Source organism: Sparus aurata, chromosome 3, assembly GCF_900880675.1.
Source record: "Sparus aurata chromosome 3, fSpaAur1.1, whole genome shotgun sequence".
NCBI lineage: Eukaryota > Metazoa > Chordata > Actinopteri > Spariformes > Sparidae > Sparus > Sparus aurata.
In genome coordinates this window covers 20,930,501-20,958,086 of record NC_044189.1, presented here as the reverse complement: position 1 = coordinate 20,958,086, position 27,586 = coordinate 20,930,501, and the positions used below count along the sequence as shown (strand labels likewise).

Genomic DNA, 27,586 nt, shown 5'->3' with positions numbered 1-27,586 from the left:
CAAATCAAAAGCTCAAATCTGAACCACTCATCATTTTCTCCGACAGTGGCGTCATCTGTGATAATATATACCGACTGTGTGGCACTGATATTTACACATCACAGAGAAGTTTTCATCAGTGTCTTAAAGGCAGGCGCCGCGTACCCAAACAGACACGGTAACGTCAGTGTTTAGCAAGAGCGATGTAGTTTTATTGGTCTTGAGTTAATTACGCTGAATGGGCAGCTGGAGAGACATTCTTTGTGTGCGCTGCTTTACATGGTTTCCAAACGACACGAGAACAACTCAGTTGTAATGTGAGAAATGAAAACGACCATGTTAAAATGTCCACATTGGAATCAATTTAAAAACAAAAAGACTTATCCTATAATTTAATATTATTTTACCCAGGAAGCTAACGGTCTAAAGGGTTAAAAATATTTTCTTAAAAATAAAAAAAAAATTAAAAAAGCCAACAAAAAGAATAAGATCACAGAGTTAGGTTTTGTTTGGTTGAGAGAAGAAGAAGAATGGTCAGAGGCACTGTTCAGGAGGGGGAAAGCTGCCCTCGACAACTGATGAAGGGAGGACGTTATCCTTCTTTCCTTTGAGAATCAGTGACGAGAGCTTCCTCTGTGAGGACAGACATACAGACAGAACACAAGCAGAGGTATGGCCAGATCTCCACATTCAGAGAACAGAGTATCACACCCACAATCATTACAGTAAGCTCGAGAGGAGCGAGTCCTCCCCTTGTGTGGAAATTGCAGTTTGAGGTCCAACTTGTCAGAGAAATCATGTAGTGACAGGGTCAGAAGTTCAGTGGCACCCCCTCTCTGTGGAGCAGGGCGCCACAGTTGATTATAATGTGTGACAGGACCCAACATAATGAGGAGACAGGCATTAGGTTGATGAGATAGCGTACAGCATCAGCTCAGACAGGAGTCAAGTGGCACAGATGACAGGTAAAGAGACAGAGTATAAGGTATTTGTGACTGGATGTGTCACAGTCCACATGTGCAATACTTTTAGCCGACAGCTGCTCCGGCTGATTCCACCCTCGGATCCCAAGTCAGTTTTTCTTTTATGGAGCGCGTCCTCTGAATGAGATATCACATAAGAGGAGGGGAGGGAGGGAGGGAGGGAGGGCTGTTCTGCTTGTTCACAGGTCGTTCGGGTTCACGATGGTAAAGTCAGAGTCCTTGCTGTGGGTGGAGCCCTCATCTGGGCTGGAGGAGCCCGAGGTGGTGCCAGCCATCAGGGGGTCGTGAAAGGTCCCGGCCGCGCCCTCGGGCTCCATTCGCACCAAGCCGCGCCCTCGCCTAATTGGAGGGGTGCGCTCGGCTGCAGCCCTTCCTCCTCCTCCTCCTCCTCCATCTGTGGGTTGCAGGTCTCCATCCTGGGAAACGAGGATGTAATCGTCCCAGTTCTTTCCCTCAGAGCCGAGGGAAGAAGCCACCTGCATGGGAGAAACAGTGAGGGTCACCTTTAGGACACGTCTGTGATTCTGCCCTCTTACTTTACATCATTTTCCCTATTTAATCTAGTGCAGTCTGCGGTGGTACAAGGTGTGCACATGACCCAGAGGTGTATAACCGCTCCAGGGAACATGTGACTGAGCATTTTCATTATACAGTCGCTGCATTATGCAGCATCATTCCGGGTTTCATTCATAATGGGACAGATTTAGTGTCACATGGCATAATCCTGCAAAGAATACAATTCTAATACAAACATGGGATCATTTTAACACACGGGGTTGAATTTGCCAAAAAAAAATGATCGGATATAAAGACACTGCATCTGGAACAAAAGGTCAAAGCATCAGACCAAACAAGTGCAAACTAATCCTGTCTGAACTGAGAGTTTTAGTTCATACCAATAAAGGTGCTGACACTGCAGAGGGCTGATTAATTAACCTGTTGCTCAGGCGGGGTCGTCGCCTCCTCTTCTTTCTCGTCCGTGCTCACGCTCCCGTCCAGATCAGAGTCCCGGCTCCGCCTGCTCTGTTCTTGCTGTTGGTGGTCACCGTGGTGATTGATGGCAGCCAGAGCAGATTCAGCGGCTGCTGTGGAAGTGTAGTGATCATCAGCAATAGTGATCTCCTCATTCTCCTCGGCCTCCAGCTGGCTCTGGTTGAAGCGGAGCGCCCCCTTAAGGATGTCTTTGATCTGACAGGATTTGGGGCGAAGCGTCAATGTTACAATAACATCCAGAGAAGAAGAAGAAAGTATGCAAACATGACAATAACATCCAGAGAAGAAGAAGAAAGTAAGCAAACATGACACAAGTGTTAACGTGACTCACCTGTTTGAGTCCCGCCAGTGACACCAGGACTTCATCCTCTTTCTCCAGGTGTTCCTGGAGAATTACTTCCTGGATTTTACCTGAAGTGATAAAATAAGAATTATGAGAATTACTGACATTCATTTTGTACCATGTTTTTACAAAGTTTGGTGTTTTGGTGTCTAGAAATTGTTCTTGCCCATCTTAAGTTGGCATTTTATAGTCCAATCAGAATATCAAATATTTTGCAAAAATGTGTGTATGGATTGCAAAAAAATAATATTCTGTGAAATGAACAGACATTAACTGAAAACAAAAATAAAAGATATCAAAGATTTGGTTTGTGACAAACAAACAAGCATTTGTATCATTCATTTCCACACAAACATAAGTTAACTAAAACAAAATGATGGATTAATTTTAACTCCACACACGAACATGTCTTATGTTCTACACTGACTCGTAGTATCTGAGCTGACTAATGTTTTAGATGCTGAAACTGAACTCAGGGATGTGACCATCTGCTGCTGCTGCTGTACTCACAGATGTGAGTGTTCATCATCTTGGCACAGAATTTGCTCATAGCCTCCAGGTCGTTGATCTGCCCCTGCAGGAACGATACCTGGGCTTCCAAGTCCTCATCCTGGGATTAGTGTTGAAAGTGTGAGACAAGATGAGAAGGTGAGAAAAACAGACGTGTCAACAGCCAAAGGGGGAGAGAGGGAGGGAGGGAGAGAGAGGGAGGGGGAGAGAGGGGGAGAAAACAACTCACCATCTCTTTCTTCCCCATGGTCTTACTGTGGGAGCGAGAGCGAGTGATGTTGAAGAAAGACTCCTTCTTGGTGGCGGAGAATGGCGGAGATGAAGTGCTGACATCACTCCCTCTGGAGGGGGGAAGTGGCGGGGAGGCGGTGGACTGAGCCCGCCCACCTGAGAGGCTTTCTGTGCTGGGAGAGGAGCTGACCGTCCTGGAGCTTTGGCCTGCGACGGGGAGACAAAGAGGGAGAGGCGGAGGACAGGAGACAGAATATTAACACACAGAGGACGTGCACAATGGACAGCTGAAAATACAAATACATATGTACACACACATATCGTCACGTAAGGAGGAGGAACAATGTTATAAATGTTTATCTAAACAAATAAGGAAAAGGTTTTTTAAATATCTAAATCAAAGAGTAGAATTAAAATAAGAAGACTTTTAAATTATAACTTAGCACATGTAAAATATTTTTAAAAAAGATTGATTAAATGTAAATTAGTGGACGTTTGCTTTTAAATGATTCATTAATACAATATAATAATTAAATATGCCAATTAATAACCGTCTGTCTTTAAAAGAGGAATTAATAACTTCTTCCATTGTCCATCACACATAAAGTCTGTATCCTGCATTTATATTCTGTGCTGAAAAGTTTTGCTTTCATTTAAAAAGTCTTTAATGTGAAAACTGTAAGCAGCTAAAAATCAAACGAGGTCCAACACATGGAGCGGCAGCAGGAGCTCTGATTGGCCAGCTGTTGTGGGAGTCAGACCAATTGTAGCTTCTGTTGCTGCTCTGTGAATGACGCTCATTAATATATCATTTAAATGCAAATGTATTAATTCAATTTAAAATTGCCTTTTTACATTGATTAATTTATGATTTTATTATAATTAGAAGCTGTATATTAATTACATTTATTCCAGGCTCCAGAGACGAAGGGCATTTTGCACAAAATGCACAACAACAACACAGATTACAGCCACTGTCACTCAGAAACAGAGCACACACACACACACACACACACACACACACACACACACACACACACACACGCACACACGCACACACACACACAGTGGAAGCAATGCTGACAGCAGACGCATCAACACATCCTTCATGTTCATGTTCATGTCATCAGTGTGATTTCCCCTCCTGTGGTGAGCTGTGATCTCCCTCTGCTGGTCGACATGTGCTATTACATGCTCTGGACACTAATGTCCAGTAAAGTTAACGTGGACCTGATTTACACAAACGGATGAGCAACAAATGACAAACTGAGTGTGCAGACATGCAATGGCAGCAACGCAAGCGAGGACAAACGGGGGCGCGCGTCACACAAGCGGTTGCCATGGTAGCAGTTACCTTGTGTGTCAGTGTGAATCTGGGCTGGGAGAGAGATCGGAGACACTCCACCTGAAACTACATCTAACAGACAGGAGAGTGAAAGCTGATGCTGCCACACCCACACAAATCGTGTTACTCTGTGCATGCAGCTGATTCACCAGTCACACAACAACAGCCCACAGAAATGTACAATCAGTCAGTCAGTGGTTGGTGGCGTCGACTGTCTGTGCAGGGACAAATCTAAATCTTTGTGTCTGTCCACTCACCTTTGCTGAGGTGGACAGGCATGCTCTCCGACTTGAGCAGGCGGTAGTGTTGATTCTGGGCGTGGCTCTGGGTCAGTTGAGGGGCGTGGCCCGATGGGGGCTCAGCCAGCGGGTGAGACAGGGTGGGCGGGGGCGCCGATGCAGGGGAAGTTGACGAGGAGGAGGAAGAGGAGGAGTGTACCTCGCTGTTGATTGGCGAGACGTTGCTTGAGCCGCCCGATATGGCTGGAGCGATGAGCTTCCTGCCAAAGCTGAGCAGGCTGCTGGAGACTTTGTTGATGTTGAGGGGGGCAGCTTTTGCACTGGAGCCAGAGCTGGAAGGACAAAAGTATGTGAGGGAAAAAACGAAAGACAAAAACCACCAGACAGAAGAGTATCTGTGGTTTGCATCGGCTGGATCTTCAGCAGTAACAACTCTCCACTGTTTGTAGATAAACTTCTTCCAAACAGGATTACTTCTATTCAGAATGAAGCTCAAACTGCAGACTTCAAACTGAATATGTTCCACCACAGTGAACTATTCGACCTCTTTGCCCTTTTGGCTTCAGCTGCATGAGAAGAATATCCAACAGTGCATCAAAGAACATTTGTCTGTTCTGCAGTATAAACTTCTGAAGGTCTGCTGTCAGAAAATCAATCTGACATGACACACAAAACCCAAATATGGACACCGTGGAAACATCATGTGAAATTGATCACTTCTTGCACAGTAGAGTTGTTGCTGGAACTCTGTCAAAGTCCTGAATGTCACAGATTTCAGTTCCTGTATGTACAAAACCAGCTTTCAAAGGCCTTCCTGTGTATAAATCAATTTCTGTGCACAATAACATAACTTTGACATAAAAAAACAAGGATGTTCAATGCATCTTCAATGCAAAATCTTATTTTAAATTTTTGGATTGTGCATTATGAAAATCTCACATTATTCTATAAAACGCAATAACAACTCATTGAACAAGTAAGAGTTAAGAATAACATTTCAACAATGATAGAAATGTTAAGAATAACATTTCTATCATTGGATAGAACACTAGAAAGATTTGACATGCAAGTTATGTCAATATATTTAAGTTAAATGTGTATATGAACAAAATAATAATAATTATAATCATAATAATCAGTTTACCTGACGATTATTTCTGGTACCAACTAGTGGGAGTAGCAAAGTTTTATCAACTCACAGACTAAATGTCAAGTCTGTGTAGCTTCATTTTCAGCAGGGAGATAAAACAGAAGTGGGTTTGAAATGGGGTCATAAGACCTGAACACTTTGAGTATGATTTTCTCTTTATTGACAAAGAAACATGCCACAGAGTTCATGGTTACAACATGAATTCTTACAAACTAACAAGCTAAAAGCAGAAAAAAATTGTCATGGCAATGCCGCAAACCTACGTGTGTGAGGACTATCACAAGAAATATCCATCTGTTCATGGATGTGAGTGATGCACATTTTGGTAAATGTTTTATTGTAAAAAGTGATGAATATTGTTGTAAATCTGTTGTAACCACTCGGAATTCAAGCAAACCTCAACCTCTGTTTTCTGTGACGGATAAAACAACAAACCGTTTACAGACACTTTAAAAGTCTAAAAGGTGATGAGCGTTTTATAACCAAAGTGGAAGATGTATTTGGTACACTGAGTTTTAGAGAAGAACAGTGATTTGTGTGTTTTACCGTGACTTGTTCATCAGGTCAGCCCCCCTGGTTTTGTAATAATCCAGGTTCTGCTGGAACTGGTAGTTGACAGGTCGCGGATTGTTCTGTAAAAAAAAAAAGAGGGACGGAATAAACGCATTCTGTGTCAGCAGATTTCAATAAAAACTACGACACATCAGCCAAACATCCGTGAGCACGCATGACTACGTAAACAAGCAGATACGTGTTCCTTGATACGTGTTTCTGAGTCAGTACATATGAGCAACGAGCCTCCTTCCTGCCCCACGTCAGCCCCCTTGTTATTAAAGATGATTCCCCAGCCTCCAGGTGTAACTGTGATGCGGACGTGCTGTGACACGGGCGTTCACCTGAGGGAAGCGCTGTCGTGTAGCATCAGCACTTTCCTGTATTCTCATCCCAGAAGTGCAGAGAACAGGAATGTAGTGAGTTGTTGTGTTTGAGTGTTCGGGACAGCGAGTTCGGAGGAGGAACAGAAGATGGTTTGTGTCAGGACAGTGAGGCGCGAGCAGAGGCGCCAGTAATGTCCAATTTACCACACAGACACATCAGTACCTGTTGTTTTATAAAGGTAAACAGAGGACGTGATGCTTTCTGTGTGTGTGGAAGTAACGAGAGTGGCAGAAAATAAGGATGTAGTGTGTGTGGGAGTGAACACAAAGGAAACAAGTGTGAGACAAGACAAACACGCTGAGCTGCAACATACGGTAAGTAAATGACAAACAGAAGTTCAAACTGGAAACATGTGATCTGGTTTTCACTCTCACTATGTTGCAGTCACAACGGTCCAACATTACAAATAATAATTACATCATTGTATTTGGAAGCAGCTGCTTTAATGAGGCAACAACCGTTTTGGGAACTGAAGTGTTTTCATGTTCAGTATCAGGTCGACTTTTAACACCAGTTAAATCTGATTCCTATATTCAAACTACCGTATTTCTGTCTATGACTTAGATTCATCTTCCTTTTTTTAACTCACTTCTCATTCTACGTGTGTGATTTTCTTTTCTACGTATTGTTTAAGCAATGTCCGAGGGAGAACTGATGAGAACCAGCATTTCATTGCTTCACTGCAACTATTGCGCTGATGACACATACAGAATTTCACAGGACAAAAAAGGCTCAAAAACTCTCATCTAGCTGAGATCAGAAACTATCAGGATACTTTTTAAATATCATTTACCACGGATCCGGTATATATTACATTGTATGGGCAGTTATATGTAGGGTTATGGTTATTAGAGTTAGAGGTTTATTTATATTTTGCCAGAAAACAAGTGCACACACAAATTAAAAGACAGTGCTGGTTTCAGTTAAAAGATGGCTAAATTAAATTAGATTAAAAAAGATTAAGCACTTAAAACCTCTCAAATTCAAATTCAATGGCACTTGACAACTTTTCCCCCTCTAGCTTTTGTGAGTGGTATTATTGTTGGTGCTGCAAAGACAACTGAGTTTCATCACAATCTTGTATAGTGACAGCAAAGTTTATAGGGAACCAATGTGAACTTAGAGGTTTAATTATTCTATATCCATCACATTGTGCACTAAACATTTACTTCATAATGATACACTGAAGCAGAACACTTGCCTTAAATGCAATTTTATGAATATCAGGCCTTCAAAGTGATTAAACTGGCAACAGACATTTTAAGAATATTAAGGACCTGCAGACGCTCTCATATTATTTAAATATTGTGGGTTTAAACAAGATCTAAAAGCTTTAGAGATGTTATTTAGTGTTTGGAGGCCTCGTCAGTTCATGGAACTGTTGGATGTGTATATATATATCTGTGCTACTTCCTCTTATTAACTGCTTCATTGACTCCACCTGCGCATTCTGTGTTTACTGTAAGTGCCCTATAATCTCTAATGCGTGACCACTCGAGTGTGAGGAACTGAAACATTTGATGACAAGTTTAACTTTTTGTTTTTTTACACCTCAGCATTTTTTCTCAGTGCAACAAGGCTTCTTGTGGGTTTTTTACGCTACGCGACTGTTGCTCGAGGATTTCAGCCTCGTGTTCTGTGTTTCACTTCTGCAAATCTTCTCCGAGCTCTGCAGAAAACAAGGCTGAGCAAAGAATCGCCTCTGCTTGAGATATTGATTAATAGAGGAAAAAGAAGGCTACAGTCATGATTTCAGGCTCCAGGAAAAACATGAACTGCCATTTTATTCCCCCCGATTTCATTTCATGTCTAACACTTCCCTCTTTCTGTGTTTTCACTCATGACCAATCAGGCGTAATGAAAGTGCTAAATTCGCCACACTGAGACTTTCAGGAAACAGAAGAGTAACACAGACACCAAATGTTGATCTCGCAAAGAGGATCAACACGTTTATTCACTTTCCACTCAGTTATGCCGGCGTGGCCGTTTGCTTACTTTGGGATCTCGGAGGAAAAGTGCCTTTTGCAGCAGAGAGTTGATGTCTCCTAACGGAGGATAGTGCATCAGGAGGCCCAGGCAGGTCTGGAAGTTACTAGCAATGACTGAAATGGACAGAAAAGAAAATGCAGCATTACTGACTAGAAACATGTTCAAATATAATGTGTTAGATTTCACACTGAGTCGACATCTCCTGGGTTAGTAGCTAAATGGAGACATTTTATTGTAGTTAGGATTTAAACTGAGACCTTCACATTAAAGTACAGCCCACCTACACAAAAAGATTCCTATTCAACTCATGTGTTATATGAGTTAAATAGGAATGCACTCCTACTTCCTGAAACATGATTGTATGCTCTCACAAATGGCTTCGAATGAAAAAAACTAAACAAAACAAACTTGAACACAATGTCGGCACACTGTGTGCACAGTGCACACTCAAGTGTGTGGAAAGTGATTTCCTCTAAGTGTTCACATCAATCCTCGCATTCCATCTACCTTCAGAGTACCCTTCACCAAAGTACCGCTTTGATAAACTGCTTCTTTCTTCTCTCCAAGGACACCTGGCTGCAACTGCACTACAGAGCAACTGAGCAACAATGATATATTCACTGTTACTTTCTCAATTAATCGATTCCTTTTTTTTGTCTTAAAAGTGTCAGAAGATGCAAAAAATTGTTGAATGGTTTTTGCCAAAAACCCAAGATGGCTTCCTCAAATGTGCATCCAGTTAAAAGTCACAGAAAAGTAAAAAGAAAAAAGAAACTATTCAACTGTTGTTCTACTATAAACGATTAATAATTGCAGCTAGTTTTGAGGACTCTGTACTTAGTTTCACTTTCAAAACTCTCCTGAAAAGCTGAACTTGTGTGCTTTGGGTCCCTGGAAATGTTTGATTCAAAGTCTTAAGCAAAGACAGTTGAGCAGAGACAATGTCGGCCGCCGAGCTTAAACCCCCATCCTGTCTGTACGCACGACAGCAAAGATCTACTGTTTTCTATTTAAAGCAATATGACTCCATCTAATTAAATGAGGCGGAGTAAATCACATTCTTCCAGTTAAGCGTTTCTTATGAAATTACATGCTACAAATACAACAGGCGGCGTTATTGGATTATTTCAGGAATAAATGGAGCATACGAGCGTCTCTGATGTAGAGCAGCATGGCCACGAAGACGTAGTCCACCAGGTCCAGAGTGATGCTGTCAGCAAACAGGGCATCCCAAACCACCAGCAGGTCCTGGAGCGGAAACTCACGGCCGAACAACAGACGTACCCACCGGCTGCAGAGAGACAGGGCAACTGTATTTGTGTACTGTGGCTCTAGAAAGGTTATCTGACATATCGAACTACAGGCGAAAATACTGACATGCCGTAGATTTGCGGGGCGATCTCCAGCCGGTTGAGGTGCATGTGCAGTTCAATGTCGTGCTTCTTCACCAGCTGGTCCTGGATGCGGTTGACTTTGGTCACTATGGCAACGGATGGCCCCGCGTCCTGGGGCCGAGCGAAGGGGATGCTGGTCAACATCTCTTCTTTACCCTGGAGGAGTCCAACAGTACGTGATTAGCATATCATGATATAAACATGAATTAACAGCATCCGTCTCCGTATGATCAATACTTGCTTGACATGGTGATGTGAAGTTTTGTTTTGCAGGTGTGTCTGAAGTAAATTTGGTTTTAAGGTTAATAATATGCAGGTTTTTTCATTTATGTTAATTAAAGCTATTAGAATCCTTCTACTTATGGTAAGCATGTCTCAGGAACAGACATATAACATATTAACACTCTGTAATTACTCCACTGTCTAGTAGTTCAGATTTCTATGCCACTAACAGGGATTCATAGTACATTAATGTTTACTGTTCGCTGTATTACGTTACTGCTAATGTAAAACCAACATTTCCCGCTGCTGCTAGTTCAGATTAAAAGCCACCGTTTGTTGGCCACAGCTTTAAACACAGTAGGCTGTAATATGGCAGGTATGTCAAGTGTGTGTGTGACCATTCATGTCATTTATATACATGGGATGTTGTTAAAAAAATCCATCCTGTCTGTTAAATCAACCAGGACCGAAGCCTCAAAAGAGTATAGCTAAAAGTGTTACTGGCAGCACGTAAACACGAGTATACAACATGTCATCATCATTATAGTGTAATCAGCCCATATTGTGTTATAAATACAATAAATTATAGTAATTATTACAATGTCAGAAGCAGTTCTTTGGATCAAACTGACCTTCCTCACTTCCCTCTCGTAGCTGGAGAACCACGGCTCGGCTGTCTCCATCAGCAGCGAGAACATGGCACTACAGACAGAGGTGTGTGTGTGTGTGTGTGTGTGTGTGTGTGTGTGTGTGTGTGTGTGTGTGTGTGTGTGTGTGGAGAGAGAAATAATGAGGCACACAGTCATGTAGACGTTTCATTTAAAATACTGGTATAGTTTATCTGATATTAGAAGCACACTCACTAGGCGTCGTGCTCAAGGTACACTGGGTTCAACAGACACTTCATCTCCTCGCTGTGGGAAAAGAAAAGATCCCTCCGTAAACGTGACCTTCCTCATATCAAGTAAAACTTATCATGTCTGAATGTGTTAATGGGAACTTAAAGGGGAGCGCTTCAGTTTCGCAGCTCATCAGGAACTGACCTGGGGCTGGCCGTCTCGCTGGCGTGCTGGAAGGCTTGATGGTCACAGTGCAGCACAAACACTATGGGAGCCAGCAGCTCGTGCATCCCCTGCAGGCAGAAGACACAGAAGAAGAGGGAGCGCAAGATGTTAAGAGGACAGGGGAGAGAAATTAAGCTTCATTTGTGGTCATTCTTTCTTTAATAGTGATGCACGAGGTCTCTAATCCGTGGTGACAGTTTTAATTTAGATATTGTTAGCCACTGCCCGGCAATGTGTCACTTCCAGTTTGCTAAAAAGAATCTGCACTGTCTGTCTATTCATCCGCTGGCACCTGTTACAGACACTGATAATGATTAGGTTACAAAGGCATCTTGTTCTTTTGTCAGAGCTCATCGGGCACCGACAAGCCCACATTTAAGGCTCGATTATCAACACTATGGCTCGGTAGGAAAACTCAGAGATATGTAAAAGGACCCCACTGTAAAGGATTAGGATCCTACCTGTTTATACAGCAACTGCTCATTTTCCCTGGCGTAACAGAAGAGAATGTCAGTCAGCTTGGTCCGCACATCTTCGTCCTGGAAGTAACGGATCTCAGGGAACCTTACACAAACAGAAAGAAAGAAAAAGGGTTTCAATCAGTGTCACGCTCAGGTATAAGGTTTAAAAACACTAAAGCAGAGTGACGGTGAAACTGACGTTCTCATCACGTCCTGTTTGATCATCCCCTTCAGCTCTTTATCCTGGAAGAACTTGTTCCACAGGCTCTGGAGAGGAGAGAGAACAAAAGCCAAAGCCCAACAAAAGTTACTCGGAAACCCGGGAGATTACAGGAGCCAACACAATAACGAGAAACAGTGATCATTTCATAAAAATTAGAAAATCAGTTCATCAATAACAGATAGACGGATCAAACTGTCGTTCCAATGGCAGAAACTGTTTCAAAGCAATAACTGACATGATGTCATTCTGTAGTTCTGTCCTAAATTGCATGACACGCTCATTACGAGTTAAATTGTATTCTTTTCCAATGAGATTTCATGTCTATCTAACTTGCTGTGCTCTGAATAAAATACTTATTTAGGAAATCTACCAATTGGTCACTGTCTCCATTTTCTTTATGATGTTATGATATGATGTTGTGCCAAGACGACAAGAGACGGCTTTTGTTACCGTTCTGTTATTACCAGTGTGGCTGTGTGTCACCAACAAATAACAAAAATAAACAAATATAATAATTGGTAAAGCAGCAGCCAAATTAATCGGGAGATGAAATAGTTTTTTGAATATTTCTAGGAATAGAAATATTATTAACTGCCTTATCAAAAATCAACTAAATAGCTTTATAACTACTTGAAAATGTTAATGAATCCACAGTAATTAATTACTGAAATAAGTCTATAATTGCTGCAACAACACAGTCTGGAGTGAATGTATCAGGGTCACAGTTTGCATGCAAATATGAGACAACTGACTCACAAATAGAAGTGGACTGAACACTCACCCCCTCATCCTGCGACAGTGGGTTGTTGACCACCAGGTCCTGCTGGCCTTTGGCCTTACGAGGGTTGGTGATGTGCTGTGACGCCCAAAAAACACCAAAACAGATGTCAATAACGGCGATTCGTAGACCAGTAATAACTTCATTTCTGAGGGGCTGCACTGTTAAGAGATGCATTTCCATGCATGACTCAAGTTTCCTTAAAAGGACAAGTTCACTCAAGTCAGGTGAGGTTTTGTCCACAGTACATTTCTGGCCTCGCAGCAGCCTCTTAAACAACTGATGGGGACTTGAAAATAAGCATGAAGTATCTCCATACAGCTCTTCCGGAGTTATCCAAGACTCCAGAGGCACCAATATCCAAACATGATTTGAAAAGACATCATCCACACCCTTTATAAGCAGAAGCTGTAGCTGCTGAGCTGTAAGTGTTCGTTTGCACCATCTGCACCATCTACTTCAGTTGTTTAGCAGAATGCTGCAACACTGTTTTCCTGTGAAGCTCCAAAAATGTTTTAGTCGACTACAAAACTTCGACTGGCCTTCCGTCAGCATGACAGTGAGTAGATAATGACTTTAGTTCTTGGATCATTTTTGGGTGAACTACAACAGCTTGTGTACTATAGGCAGTTTAAATTTGTATGCAGGGATTCAAACGGTGGGTAGAGACTCAAAATAATGAATGTAAAAAAAATATAATTCATACCAATAAATAATTAATTTTAGCCACCATATCTAGAGTAAAATACTGGGGATCATTAATCACACTGTAATGCTCCACAAAGTCCTGCAGAAACACAAAAAGCTACACTGAGTGATCATCAGACGCCTCTCCTCTCATATGACGCTGCGTTACCATGGTGACCCCGTGGCGTAGATGGGGAGGCTGCACTTGATGACTGCAGACGCTAGGTGGCAGCAGAGTGCTTTAATCCTGATGACAACAGTAAAATCCTGATGACCGGATTTTAATTTACTCCCGTTTGAACACAATGCGCTCAGCGACGGCAGAGTGGTGCTGTCCGTATCTCAGCTGGTTGACTGCACAGGAAGTGTTGTAGATGTGTAATCCAACGATATGTTGATATGAAAGCTTCAGCTCTTCTGTTAGCCAAGTTAAACAAACTAGAGATGCCTCACGACATATTTTTCAGTCTGCATTGCGTACGACTACTTTTAAATCCCCTCTGATGCGCGTATAGGAAACTCTATCACTGATGCTAATGTAGCTCCTTAGTGATTTAATTGATTAATCTAACCCGTGACAACACAATACTTGCGAGGACTGTGGCTGTTGGTAGCTGTTGTTGATTGTGTTCAAATACGCCAAATTATTATTTGGTTCTTCAGACGACGGGGCTAAACGAGCTAATATGTGCTAATAGCAGTTTCAGACTCAGATCCGCAAAGTAAAGACATCTGTGAAACCATGTTCTCTGAAGGAAATGGCCACACGGTGGCGCTCTCACCGTCTCTTTGATCTTCTCATACTGGCCCCGGAGCTCCTTGGTCTTGTTGATCCACTGGCCCTTGTCTTCTGGAAGAGCCTCCAGGTACAACTAACAGAGACGGCAGGTTAGTGCACGCTACTTCAACAAGACTTTACATAAACATGCTGAAACACTTTCAAAACTAAACTCCAGGCCGCCATTTCCACTGAAGAAGGTCTGCGAGCTGCCAGAACTCTGTCTTTTACACTGCAGGAAAAATTGCCAAAGCCACTTTAATCAAATGGATAGGACGGCTTGATCCATTTGGCAGTTACCTTCCAGCATACGCTCCGAAAGCGGCTGCTCCTCAGTCGACCGTTGATGCCTGCCTGCCGGATCCTGGCCAGGTAATTACTGTTGAGGAACAAGTCGTCCCATTCTTTCCTGCAGGGGGGGAGAGGGGGGAGGCAGAGGACGAGGAGATTTATGAGCTTCTCAACCCAAATTGGGCACGGTACTCCATCATCTAACAGTGAACCAGGAGGCTGGAGCAGTGAGCTGGGCCAAGAGTCTACGGCACACCCACTCAAGGAAATACTCACCTGTATGAGAGGAAGGTTGAGTGAGGCTGTGAGTAAGTGCTGCTGTCAAGAGATCCTCCTGTTAAAACAGACACAGACACAACCACAAGGGGCAGATGTAAACCACGAGCGCCGGGGAGTGAGAACAGAAATCAATCACTTTAAATCTTGTGAGCACACAATCACCGACAAAAAACAGAACCTCTGACAACTACTCTGATACAACACTGGCCTGTTTACTTCTTCCAAATGACCCATCGGTTATTTTTGGGGCTTCTTTTTCAGGTGGAGCAAAAAGTGCCAGAAGCAGAAAAAGCGACGACGGAGAGTAAAGCGTCGCACCCGTCCTCGTCTTTACTGGCTGTATTAAGTCTAATTTGGCCTGCAGGTGAACGTGCATCCAAGTCAGAGAGCTGTCTATCAACATTAGTTACAGGAGTAGATCATTCCACAGGGACACTCAGCATGAATATTCATCAGTTCCACAACATGCCATCCCTCTCCCTCGCACACGTAAACATAAAAACACAAAAACACCCTCAGCCCGGGGGCGACGCCAGCCACGTCTGTGACTCACACCTCGCAGCAAGCGCCGAGTTTATTTTTTCATTATCTCGCTCTATCTGGAGCTTGTGACTCTCTCGTGCACCAGGCTTTGTGTAGTGGTCAGAGCCATTGCTTCACTGATTGTAGGGGTAGCTTCATTACTCTAATACAAAAATGGAAGCGGCTAATAATGGGGGAGGTCAGTGAAAGTACGCAGAGGCTGTTTCTACCCTCTAAACTCTGCGATAGAGATCGACCGCCCCTGCCTACACTGGTGGTGCTTATTGTAGTACACATTTTGAGGTACTTAGTAGAGTATTTTCTGCTACTTTATTCTCTCACTTCATAAAATTTCATTGATAACTTTGTACTTTTTAAAGAAAGCACAGAGGGATGACTACAGACATTAATTATTGTATTTTATCTGCAATTGGACACAAAAATCACTGATAATATTAGTTGCAGAAATGCTGATAGTAACTCTGCCACAGGTTCTTTTTCTGAGTTTAAATCCAAGTCTAGTCGTGTGAGAGATTGACGTACTGCTGCGGTTCTTGTTGAAGTTATTGAGCGGGTCGATGCCCGTCTCCTGCTGCTCGTCCGTCTGGAGCGGGTGGCGGGTCTCGAAATTGGGGTGCTGCATGGCCGCGACCCAGCCGGACCTGGAGGAAAGTGAAAGGACACCAGAGAGAAACCAGAAAAGAGAAACGGAGAGAAACTGCACTTCAAATCACATGCAAGTGCAAAAGAACAGCTATGCAGATCAGCTAGAGAAGACAAAACCTTTAAACCAAACTTTGGGTAGATTATATCTCAGTCATGTGTGACTTTAAACTCAGAGACCAATTCCAAAAACTTTCATGATACAGAACAAACTGACACACATCCACTGATAGGGAGACCGACCTTCACTCAGAGCCTGTGCTGCTGCTGTCTGAGAAGGAATATTACGCTGTTGCTGACCCTGACCTCTGACCTCTTCACCAAGAGTTGCATTGGAAATCTATCTACTGCGATCACTAAAAGTCCTGCTGCTGTTAGCATTAACTCCATCACTCTCAGGACTTACTTTCACAGTCTTGTGATTCTCCTCAGTTGAGACTCAGAGGAACAGGATGACTCTGTAAGAGGAAGAAAGAACAATAATGAAACTGAACACCTTGGGCACACAGAGGGAAAAATCATGGGTTCATGATTTGCAGTACTAATAAAAATAAAACACAGGAAAGAGGCGACAGACACAGAAAACTAATCCAACTAATGACATGTACCAACTACCCACTGACCTTAGGTGCATTTAAACTCCATGTAGCTCTAGAATCAGTGAGGCAGTGGAGGTCAAAGTCACCACTTTATATTTTAGAACAAGATTTGCATAAATCTTTGATGTCTAATTCACTATGTGCAACAGTAAATACAGACAAAACTGTGATATATGATGCAAACATAAATATTCATATGTAGTTATCAGTGACTGGCTGATAACTTTGTAGATCATCGTGATGATCACAAACACAAGTCGCTGTTAATTCACCTTCTACACTGAACAAAATAAAGCGGTGACACTGATTACAGTCTGAGAAGAATGGCTTGAATTAACAAGAAGCACTTGAGCCGCCTGCTGCCCCGCCATGCACACATAAACACAAGCAGTGATGCTAATGAGGTCATTAAGAAGGCTAATTAATGCATCAATTACATATTTTGATGTCAACAGACTGGTCCTCAAATAACACATTGACAGTATTAACAGCGTCTCTGAAGTTATTAAAGAACTATTACAGTTTCAAGAAAATTTGTTGCTGCTGTTGAAATGAAATAGTGTGTAGCGCAGTGCTTCAAGCTGTAATGAGATCACCTCCTGCAGGCGAGGCTGGGATGAAGGTGTGAAGCTCTGTTATGACTTGGTCTTCAGTAACATGCTGTCCATGCTGCTATACTACTGTGTAAAAATCACAAAATCAGGCGGATCTTCTACTACAAGATAAATTAATAAACAAGTAACTGTAACTGGGTAAAACAATATGACAAAAAAATACATATACTTAAATATTTTCTGGTTACAGCGTCTCAAATGCAATGTTTTCCATCTAAGTTAAAGTGAAACTCTCGCCAACAAGCAACCGAGGCTTTATTTGTGATTGTATGAGAGTCAAACCTTCATGTAAAAGCAGAATTATGACAAAAGAGGCACTTTAAAGATTTACTGTATTTTTGTTTTCGGGTCAAACTCATTTTCAATAGAGTGCTACAGGCACTTTTACACCAGCATCAAAATCTCTATTTTTAAAACAGTAAGAAGTCTCGACACAACATGAAACTTTGCTGGTAGTATCACCAGCGTCTCTACACATGAACACGAGCATTGAGAACATTGTTTGTGTACACAGAGTTTAAATAAAAAGATAAGTCGCACTCGGGGATCGACACTTTCTGTCTGCCATGACGGCAGTGCGCCGGAGATCCAGCTGCTAACGCGAGTTGTTAGAAAAACCTTCTTTTTAGTAAACTCTGTGTACACAAACAATGTTCTCAATGCTCGTGTTCATGTGTAGAGACCCTGGTGATGCTACCAGCAAAGTTTCATGTTGTGTCGAGACTTCTTACTGTTTTTAAACAGAGAGATTATTGATGCTAGCGTAAAAGTGCCCGTAGCACTCCTTATGAAAATTATCTTGCCTGAAAACAAAACTACGGGTAATTTTAAAAGTTCCTCTTTCATCGTAATTATGCTTTTACATGAAGGTTTGACTCATATTCAATCAGAAATAAAGCCTCGGCTGCTTTCTGGCGAAAGTTTCACTTTAAGATGAAACCACAGCCAGCCAAAGTACAAATACTTGTAGAAAGATTTTTTCAGCTATCTGTACTTGATTATTTATATATTTTTTATTTCTATTCCCTGCACAGATGTCTGCAGCTTTCTACTCTGACATTTTCAAAACAGACTTTAGTTTTAATGCATTTGATCTCCATGATCTATAGTTTCTATGCCTGACTGTAAATACAAAACAACATCTGGATTCAGCTTCTCCAGTTTCATGACTTGCTGTTATTTGTCTCATCTCTTTGTAAAATTAACATCTTTGGGTTTTGGATTGTTTGCTGGACAGAATAAGACGAGACGACAAAGATGCCACATTGGTCAGCTGGAAATTATAATTGGACCTTTTCACTATTTTCTGACATTTATCAGCAACACTATAAATCAAGAGGAAAGTCTGCAGCTTATGTTAGAATTTAATTATTGGTTCTTGCAGCCATGATCAGCTCATTGAAAAGAGTTAATTGTTAATGAAATTAATTGTTTGTTGCAGCCCTGTGAGTTATGACATCATTAGATGTGACGATTAATGATTTTTGATTGATCAAATTGTCAAGTGTCCCAAATAAATAAAGCATCACAGAAACCATCGCCAGGTAAACCCTCGCCAGGTAAACCCTCGCCAGGTAAACCGTCGCCAGGTAAACCGTCGCCAGGTAAACCCCTCGCCAGGTAAACCCTCGCCAGGTAAACCCTCGCCAGGTAAACCCTCAGCCAACGTCTCTCAACGCGATGAGGAAAAGTTGAACTTTCTCTGTGAGGCATCACAATCTAGGTTAAACAATTCTGCCTCCATTCTTTATCCGGCTCGGGATTATTCCTCGTTTATGAATATGGTTAGCCTAATGCATAGGCTACGAACAGCTCGCTTCCACACGGCATTATGCTTCCTCTCTCTCTTTATTAATGGTGAAAAATAACACAACAAAGGCATCTCTTAAACCTATTAACCGTGTGAATGGAACACCGCTCGATAAATCAGCTCCACACGCCATCAAAATAGAAATTGTTTTATATGCATAATGTATGTGGCTGTTTTCTTAGGAAACATCTGTTCTCCTCGAGGACTAATGCTCTCCTTAAGTCTGAGGGGTTTTTCTCCCTTCGCTCATAAAAAGGATATTATCCCGTTAAATAATCGTAACTAATCCAAAACTACAGGGAGAGACAGACGAGTGCTGGATCTCCAATAATAGCCTGTTTTCTTCGTTTGAATTTAAAAGATTGGCATGAAAGATTTATCAAACTCTCCTGAGCAACTACAATTACAACAGCAGTCCTTTCACACAGAATATTAATTCATTATCATCTCTATCTGACTAAAATTTGCATTGCACAAAGTGCCAAGAGATATTTTGAGCAACGTTTTTCCCAACAGACCTGCAGGCACATCCAGCGCCTCGTCCCTTCTTCTCTCCCAAAATAAAAAGTCATTCTAAACTTTCTGAAGAGGCCTTCCTTCACAGATCTCTCACTGCGACTGGTGCTTTGAGGAGGCATAACTGTGTGTGCATGTGTGTCTATACACACACACACACACCTTTGTGAGTGAATGACACAGGTAAAAGACTGGAGGCCTTGCTGTGTTAGCGCAGTCTTGCCTGAAGCGAGTCTTCTTCTAGCCCTTGTAACTTTCTCCCAGAGTCAAGCACAGAAACGGCATCCTAACTTTACTACATGGATAATCAAGGCGAATTAGCTCCTGCATAATTTAATGCACAGCACCTGGAGACAGCTCAATAATTCAAAACACGAATCTTTCATGAAATAATCAAATCAATACATAATGAAATGCATAAATAAATCAACAGACAAATAACACCGCGTCCATCTGTTCTGAGGGAGAGGATCTGTTCCTGGGACTCATGACAGCCCATGAAGCAAAATTACATTATCTCCTCACACCAACATCAGGGCTGCAAAAGACTTGTTTTCAATTTAAATTCATCTGTCGATCATTTTTTGATTAGTCAATTAGTTATTGGGTCAATAAAATGCTGAGAAACCAAAAAAACTTACACATTTGAGTCGCTGTGATCAGAGAATTCAGACTCAAAACAAATGATCGACTCATCATTGCAGCTCTAGTTACGATTCCTCTTCTTCATATCACCTCAAGCGTGAATTTAAAGGAACAACGCAGATGTTTTGGATTGTATAAAGCACAATGGTGCCGAACCAAAGTCCGTCAAATGGCCTCGCTCTGAACCCCTTCCTTCAATAATCCTCGATGTGTGCAACAAGACATTTCACTTCCCTTTATCTAAAACCCAGGTTGGATCTGAAAGGGGCCACAGCTACCACTTTATCTACCTCTACATCTTTGTTCAAAGGGTCATAAGAGTATTTCCATACCACAGAACAGCTGAGCGGCAAAGGGGGGCGAGGGTTTTTCCGCCTTGATGCAGCAGCGGAGATGACAAATTTGAATTCACTGCAGCTCGTCTTCCAGAAGAGGTTTCATTTGTGAAGGGGCTGACAACCGCATGCTACAGATCCCATGCTCGAGTAGAGCTGACAAGGAAATGCACAAAGAAAAAGCTTCAGCCGGCCCTGAGCTCACTGGTCTAAAGGCACAAAGGCTAAACTATTCTGAAACTAAACCCAGATTAAATTGTTTTAGTGTTTTGCCTGCAGAGAAATCTGAGTGAATAACAACTGCAGCTGCTCTGACAGGAACAGACCTTGTTTTCCATGCTTTTCATGACAGTCCACACTTTTAAGTATTTATTAGTAACATTAGTCCTCAGTTCATCTCAGTCTCCGAGCAGTTTTAAGCAGAATAGATTCAGAAAAAGAATGAGTACATGGGCTCTTTAGAGGACGAATATTCAAAGAGGATAGCCGTCACTGCAGCTACAGTCGCAGCGACAGCTTCCAGTTCAATCAAAGTGAAAGAGCCCAGCTAAACAAACTCACATGCCTCTACTTCAGCACAGTGAGAGCCCAGGAGCCTTCAGAGTCACATGCTCTGTTAGAGACTGAGAAACACACTTGAAACCTTAACCTTGGCAAAATACTGTGAATCACTGGAATACTGTGGAAAAAAACATACACATCTGCTGATAAGAACAATCGTTCCCATTAGACTTTACCCTAACCTTTCCTTGTAAAATCACTAAAATGATTTGACCTCTTCAGGCTTAAAAAAAAAACAACCTTTAAAACAACACAGTGCCGAGTGATCATACAGCTCACAAGCCAATGAGGTGGGAAAACTGCACAGGAGCGAAAAAAGAACAGGAAAGAAAGCTTGAAAGGAGCCCGATTTTAGTTTTCATCTTTCCTTCAGTGTTTTATAGGTTCATGTAGGCCTGTCACGATAACACATTCTGCTGGACGATAAATCGTCCCAGAAACTATTGCGATAAACGATAATATTGTCATTTGGGGCCATTTTTCAATCATTATAATGATAATGGCAAATAATTTCAAAGATCAATAAACTTTTATATCTAAAGAATATTTAACATTGGAATTGGAATGTGAAGAAGACATTTTAACTATCCAAAATAAATAAACAAAACAGCCAGAAACAATAAATAAAAAGGACTCTCAGTCTCTGTTAGCATCCTAACCCTTTAGTATGTCGTCTTTCACGCTGTACAGTTGTGCCACATATGTTCTCCCAGGCAGTTTGTACTGGCTGTCCAATGTTTGCAGCATTTGTTGAAATGCCGACTTTTCGGCGGTATTAAAGGGCTGCATCTCTTTAGCGAACTACACTGTCTGTGAGTGCGCACCATTTTGCACTGTCCTGTTCGTATTTTCCGTCGGGAAGACGGAGACGACCCCACTGTAGCTTTAGTTGTTTTTTTTCTCAGCTGGGAAAAGTGCATCAGATGATAATGCTTTAGGTGCATTAGGTGACGCATGTTTGTTGTATTGCAGCTTTTAGTAACTACTGTTACAACAAATGCAACATACCAGTTCGTCCAGGTTAAGTGGTTCAATACGGTCATCCAGTTTGAATCCGAAGAGCTCCCACACTGCAGCTGCCGCGTTCAGCCTTGAAACCACTTCCGTCACGGAGCTCTTACGCTGCACATGGAAATTATCGAAGCTGGCAAAATTATCGAGCTCATTTTAATTCATCAAACGATTAATTGATTTATTGATTATCGGACAGGCCTAGGTTCATGTGCATGTTAAAGATCCTGAAAGGTAAAAAGGTAAAAGTCTGCACACACAGACGCTTCTCTCTTCATCAGAACACACTCACACTGCTCCTGAAACGCCTCCCAGCAGCCTTTCATCCACACTACGTCACCATGCCACACGTTTGCAGTGATTTATGGTTATTTGGCGGCAGGAGTGAAGCTAACCAGAAGGTGAAAACACATAACAGCAACACGAGCGGAGACATGACGAAACGCATCGACTCAGGCGTGTGTGAGCTGACCAATCAGAGGGAGACTGGCCCTTAAAGAGACAGGAGCTAAAACGGCGCGTCTCAGTCAGAGAGGGTGAATACAGAGCTGCAGCACTGACAGTGTGAGAAAACTGATGTGTTTTTTGAGCATTAAAGCATGAAAACATACCTACCATGACCTACAACTAACACTAGACTCATGCAGACTTGTGCATTAAAGGCCAGCTATTATCTCCCTGCACAATAAGCAGCATGTCAGCGGGTTAGTGTTTCTGCAGGACTGAAGGATCAACTAAACAGCTCCTGAGTCTTGGTCAAGGTCCCTTTTTTTTCTAATCCGGAATGCAGACTCACCCTGCACACATAATGTTACTGACCTGGTTCTCGGGAGCATGCAGAGAAGTGTGAAACCGCATTAAAGCGAGCAGGCAGGCAGTGCTAGCTGTTAGCAAACCTCTGCTCTGAAACCACTCACTGACACATCTGGCAGGCAGAGTGGGCCGGACCGGACCGGACCGAGGACATGGGTCACACTACACGACCGAACGTGTCATTAGAAGGAGACGTTTGCTCCACAGTTCTGACACCATGATTCAGAGGCAGCACTGATCATGTCTCTGTTACTAAAGTTAAAATGAACGCGGTGTCCTTCTGTGCTGCACCGCGGGAAGCGTGATGACAGCCAGCCGGATTATCGATGCAGGCAGCGCAGGACTGAACTAAGCTAGCTCGTATCCAGAGTGGGCTAACAATGCTAAATGGAGGCTCAACTGATCCACTAAAAGTGCGACAACACGCCGCAGTAGTCACGGCTGACTGGATGGGACTACAGGTGACAGGAAGCAGGTAAGCTAACGCGACGTTAGCCTGGCTGCTAGCAGGTTGTAACCGAGCCGACGCGCGGGCCTGTTCTCACTTCCGACACACAACGTATAAGTCTCTCACACAGACACACACAGACACAAACACAGGCTAATGTAAGTGCGAGTAGTGACACAGAATCAGCCATGACCCGCTGCGGGCTCTCGGTGTGGTTCGGGTACCTGTTCAGATCATGCAGGGCTCCTCATTCTGCTGGGTCCGACTGTCTTCTGATTTGTAAACAGTAGCGGGTCAGGCGGATGTGCTGAAGACCAGCTGATTGGTCACGTGATCAGAGCTGTGGCTGCTGGCGCTGCCCTGTCTGCAGGCAGCAGTGTGTAGTGCAGTGTAGTGTAGTCTAATGTTGGGTAGTGTAGTGTAGTGCAATGTTGTGTAACGTTAGTTTAGTGTGGTGTAATCTAATGTTGTCTAACGTTAGTTTAGTTCAGTGTAGTGTAGTTTAATGTCGTGTAGTGTAGTGCAATGTTGTGTAGTGTAATGTAGTGCAATGTTGTGTAACGTTAGTTTAGTGTGGTGTAGTCTAATGTTGTGTAACGTTAGTTTAGTGTGGTGTAGTCTAATGTTGTGTAACGTTAGTTTAGTTGTTTTTTAGTTGTTTAGTAGTTTAGTGCAGTGTAGTTTAGTGTAGTTTAGTGTAGTGTAGTGTAGTTTAGTGCAGTGTAGCATAGTGTAGTTTAGTGTAGTGAAGTGCAGTGTAGTGAAGTGTAGTTTAGTGTAGTGAAGTGTAGTTTAGTGTAGTGTAGTGCAATGTTGTGTAACGTCAGTTTAGTTGTTTAGTAGTTTAGTGCAGTGTAGTGTAGTGTAGTGAAGTGTAGTTTAGTGTAGCGTAGTGCAGTGTAGCGTAGTGCAGTGTAGTTTAGTGTAGCATAGTGTAGTGTAGTTTAGTGTAGTGTAGTGCAGTATAGCATAGTGCAGTGTAGTTTAGTGTAGTGTAGTTTAGTGCAGTGTAGCATAGTGCAGTGTAGCGTAGTGCAGTGTAGTTTAGTGTAGCATAGTGCAGTGTAGTTTAGTGCAGTGTAGTGCAGTGTGGTGTAGTGCAGTGTAGTTTAGTGTAGTGTAGTTTAGTGCAGTGTAGCATAGTGCAGTGTAGCGTAGTGCAGTGTGGCGTAGTGCAGTGTAGTGCAGTTTAGCATAGTGCAGTGTAGCATAGTGCAGTTTAGCATAGTGCAGTGTAGTGCAGTTTAGCATAGTGCAGTGTACTGTAGTGCAGTGTAGTTTATTGCGGTTTAGTGTAGTGCAGTGTAATTTAGTGTAGCATAGTGCAGTGTGGCATAGTGCAGTGTAGTGTAGTTTAGTGTAGTTTAGTGTAGTGAAGTGTAGTTTAGTGTAGCGTAGTGCAGTGTAGCGTAGTGTAGCATAGTGTAGTGTAGTTTAGTGTAGTGTAGTGCAGTGCAGTGTGGTGTAGTGCAGTGTAGTTTAGTGCAGAGTAGTGTAGTTTAGTGTATTTAGTGCAGTGTAGTTTAGTGTAGTGTAGTGAAGTGTAGTTTAGTGTAGCGTAGTGCAGTGTAGTTTAGTGTAGCATAGTGCAGTGTAGCGTAGTGCAGTGTAGTGTAGTGCAGTGTGGTGTAGTGCAGTGTAGCATAGTGCAGTGCAGTGTAATTTAGTGTAGCATAGTGCAGTGTAGTGTAGTTTAGTGTATTTTAGTGCAGTGTAGTTTAGTGCAGTGTAGCGTAGTGTAGCATAGTGTAGTGTAGTTTAGTGTAGTGTAGTGCAGTGCAGTGTGGTGTAGTGCAGTGTAGTTTAGTGCAGAGTAGTGTAGTTTAGTGTATTTAGTGCAGTGTAGTTTAGTGTAGTGTAGTGAAGTGTAGTTTAGTGTAGCGTAGTGCAGTGTAGTTTAGTGTAGCATAGTGCAGTGTAGCGTAGTGCAGTGTAGTGTAGTGCAGTGTGGTGTAGTGCAGTGTAGCATAGTGCAGTGCAGTGTAATTTAGTGTAGCATAGTGCAGTGTAGTGTAGTTTAGTGTATTTTAGTGCAGTGTAGTTTAGTGCAGTGTAATTTAGTGTAGCATAGTGCAGTGTAGTGTAGTGCAGTGTAATTTAGTGTGGCATAGTGCAGTGTAGTGTAGTTTAGTGTATTTTAGTGCAGTGTAGTGTAGTGCAGTGTGGTGTAGTGCAGTGTAGCATAGTGCAGTGCAGTGTAATTTAGTGTAGCATAGTGCAGTGTAGTGTAGTGCAGTGTAATTTAGTGTGGCATAGTGCAGTGTAGTGTAGTTTAGTGTATTTTAGTGCAGTGTAGTTTAGTGTAGTTTAGTGTAGTGTAGTGAAGTGTAGTTTAGTGTAGCGTAGTGCAGTGTAGCGTAGTGCAGTGTAGTTTAGTGTAGCATAGTGTAGTGTAGTTTAGTGTAGTGCAGTGCAGTGTAGTGTAGTGCAGTGTAGTTTAGTGCAGTGTAGTGTAGTTTAGTGTAGTGTAGTGTAGTGCAGTGTAGTTTAGTATAGTTTAGTGCAGTGTAGTGTAGTGCAGTGTAGTGTAGTGTAGCATAGTGCAGTGTAGTTTAGTGCAGTGTGGTGTAGTGCAGTATAGCATAGTGCAGTGTAGTTTAGTATAGTGTAGTTTAGTGCAGTGTAGCATAATGCAGTGTAGCGTAGTGCAGTGTGGCATAGTGCAGTGTAGTGTAGTGCAGTGTAGTGCAGTTTAGCATAGTGCAGTGTAGCGTAGTGCAGTGTAGCATAGTGTAGTGCAGTTTAGCATAGTGCAGTGTAGTGTAGTGCAGTGTAGTTTATTGCGGTTTAGTGTAGTGCAGTGTAATTTAGTGTAGCATAGTGCAGTGTAGTGTAGTGCAGTGTAGTGTAGTCCAGTGTGGTGTAGTGCAGTGTAGCATAGTGCAGTGCAGTGTAATTTAGTGTAGCATAGTGCAGTGTAGTGTAGTTTAGTGTAGTTTAGTGCAGTGTAGTTTAGTGCAGTGTAATTTAGTGTAGCATAGTGCAGTGTAGTGTAGTGCAGTGTAATTTAGTGTGGCATAGTGCAGTGTAGTGTAGTTTAGTGTATTTTAGTGCAGTGTAGTTTAGTGCAGTGCAGTGTAGTTTAGTGCAGTGTGGTGTAGTGCAGTGCAGTCTGTCAAAACTGACATGCTCAATTTTTTGCTCCTATTGTTGTATATTTGGTGCAAAACATATTTGTGTACCTGTATCAAACAATGTGAAGTTGTGGACAAAATTTGAATATGTGCTAATCTAAATGTGAACTTGTGCAATTAATGTTCGATGTATGTAAAATAATTTCTCACGAAAATATTTGAGTTCTTTTAAAACATAAACACAAATCGATAAGTACAACTGCTCAAATCTTCCCCACGAGTCACAGATTCTGTTTCCTTTAACTACAAATCACAAGTTCACTAAGCTATGTGGCTTAGTCAGTAGAGACTTGGCTTGAGGACCGGTGGGTGGCCAGTACAAGTCCAGCTACGGACCACAATATGGAAAGTGGACTGGTAGCTGAAGAGGCACTGGTTCACTTTCTAGGTTACTGCTGAGGTGCCCTTGAGCAGGGCAAACGCCAAAAAGAAAGCTATAGTATTCTTGAGTTGCCAAATCGAACTGTCAGAGCAATTTTTTTAAATAGAGTTATACAGCTGTGGTGCATATTTCCTATAATTGAAAGGCTTATTTATTTATTCTCACAGACCACAAGCTGCACACACATTGTCTTCCTTGAATTTGAGTTACCACATCCCTTAATATTGTGTTGTCCCTTGCAGTCACATGTCTATCCCGTCAGACAGGTTGGTGAAATCATTGTTTTAGATGATGTCCAGTTACTTTATACCGCAGAGACTGATCAGCAAAGGAGATTGCAAATTCTATTACAACTGTATCGGCACATAAACTGCGGCTTTCAAGCTCCTTATTTGCATAAGTAAACAGCAACGTTGTATGTGGACGGTAAGTTTATGAATATATGAATAAAAAGAAAGAATGCTGCATTGGTAGTGCACAAGGTTGTGGTGGATCACACAGCCAAGGAGAAATAAAACACATCATGAATAAGCAAGAACACTGAAGGGCCTCTACAACAGGAGGGTTAATTAGGATAGTTTTATGGAGACATAATTGCAGCAATTTCCCAGGTCAGACAAGTCAAGTTTTATCTATAGAGTGCTTTTAATCAAAC

The 27,586-nt window shown here is 42.3% G+C and overlaps 1 protein-coding gene across 5 annotated transcripts; it reads right to left on the bottom strand.

Moving 5' to 3' along the window:
* Positions 1-169: 169 nt before the first annotated feature.
* Positions 170-23,766, bottom strand: tbc1d5 (TBC1 domain family, member 5). Of its 5 annotated transcripts, none has more exons than XM_030411677.1 (23): positions 23,640-23,765; positions 16,470-16,521; positions 15,944-16,062; positions 14,876-14,933; positions 14,609-14,717; positions 14,313-14,402; positions 12,847-12,921; positions 12,042-12,109; positions 11,843-11,945; positions 11,361-11,449; positions 11,181-11,231; positions 10,950-11,019; positions 10,079-10,251; positions 9,850-9,992; positions 8,708-8,814; positions 6,320-6,405; positions 4,642-4,955; positions 4,394-4,456; positions 3,038-3,246; positions 2,809-2,908; positions 2,287-2,366; positions 1,899-2,150; positions 170-1,438 (listed from the first exon to the last, which is right to left on the bottom strand). In XM_030411677.1, the coding sequence occupies exons 3-23, from the start codon at positions 16,041-16,043 to the stop codon at positions 1,142-1,144; spliced, it is 2,637 nt and encodes an 878-aa protein (XP_030267537.1). In that variant the 5' UTR covers positions 16,044-16,062; positions 16,470-16,521; positions 23,640-23,765; the 3' UTR covers positions 170-1,141. The 5 variants fall into 5 exon arrangements, with proteins under 5 accessions (XP_030267537.1, XP_030267541.1, XP_030267540.1 ...); XM_030411680.1 differs by having other exon boundaries at positions 1,142-1,438; positions 15,944-16,095; positions 23,640-23,766; XM_030411678.1 differs by lacking the exon at positions 23,640-23,765 and adding an exon at positions 22,152-22,284 and having other exon boundaries at positions 1,142-1,438.
* Between the last annotated feature and the right edge of the window lie 3,820 nt (positions 23,767-27,586).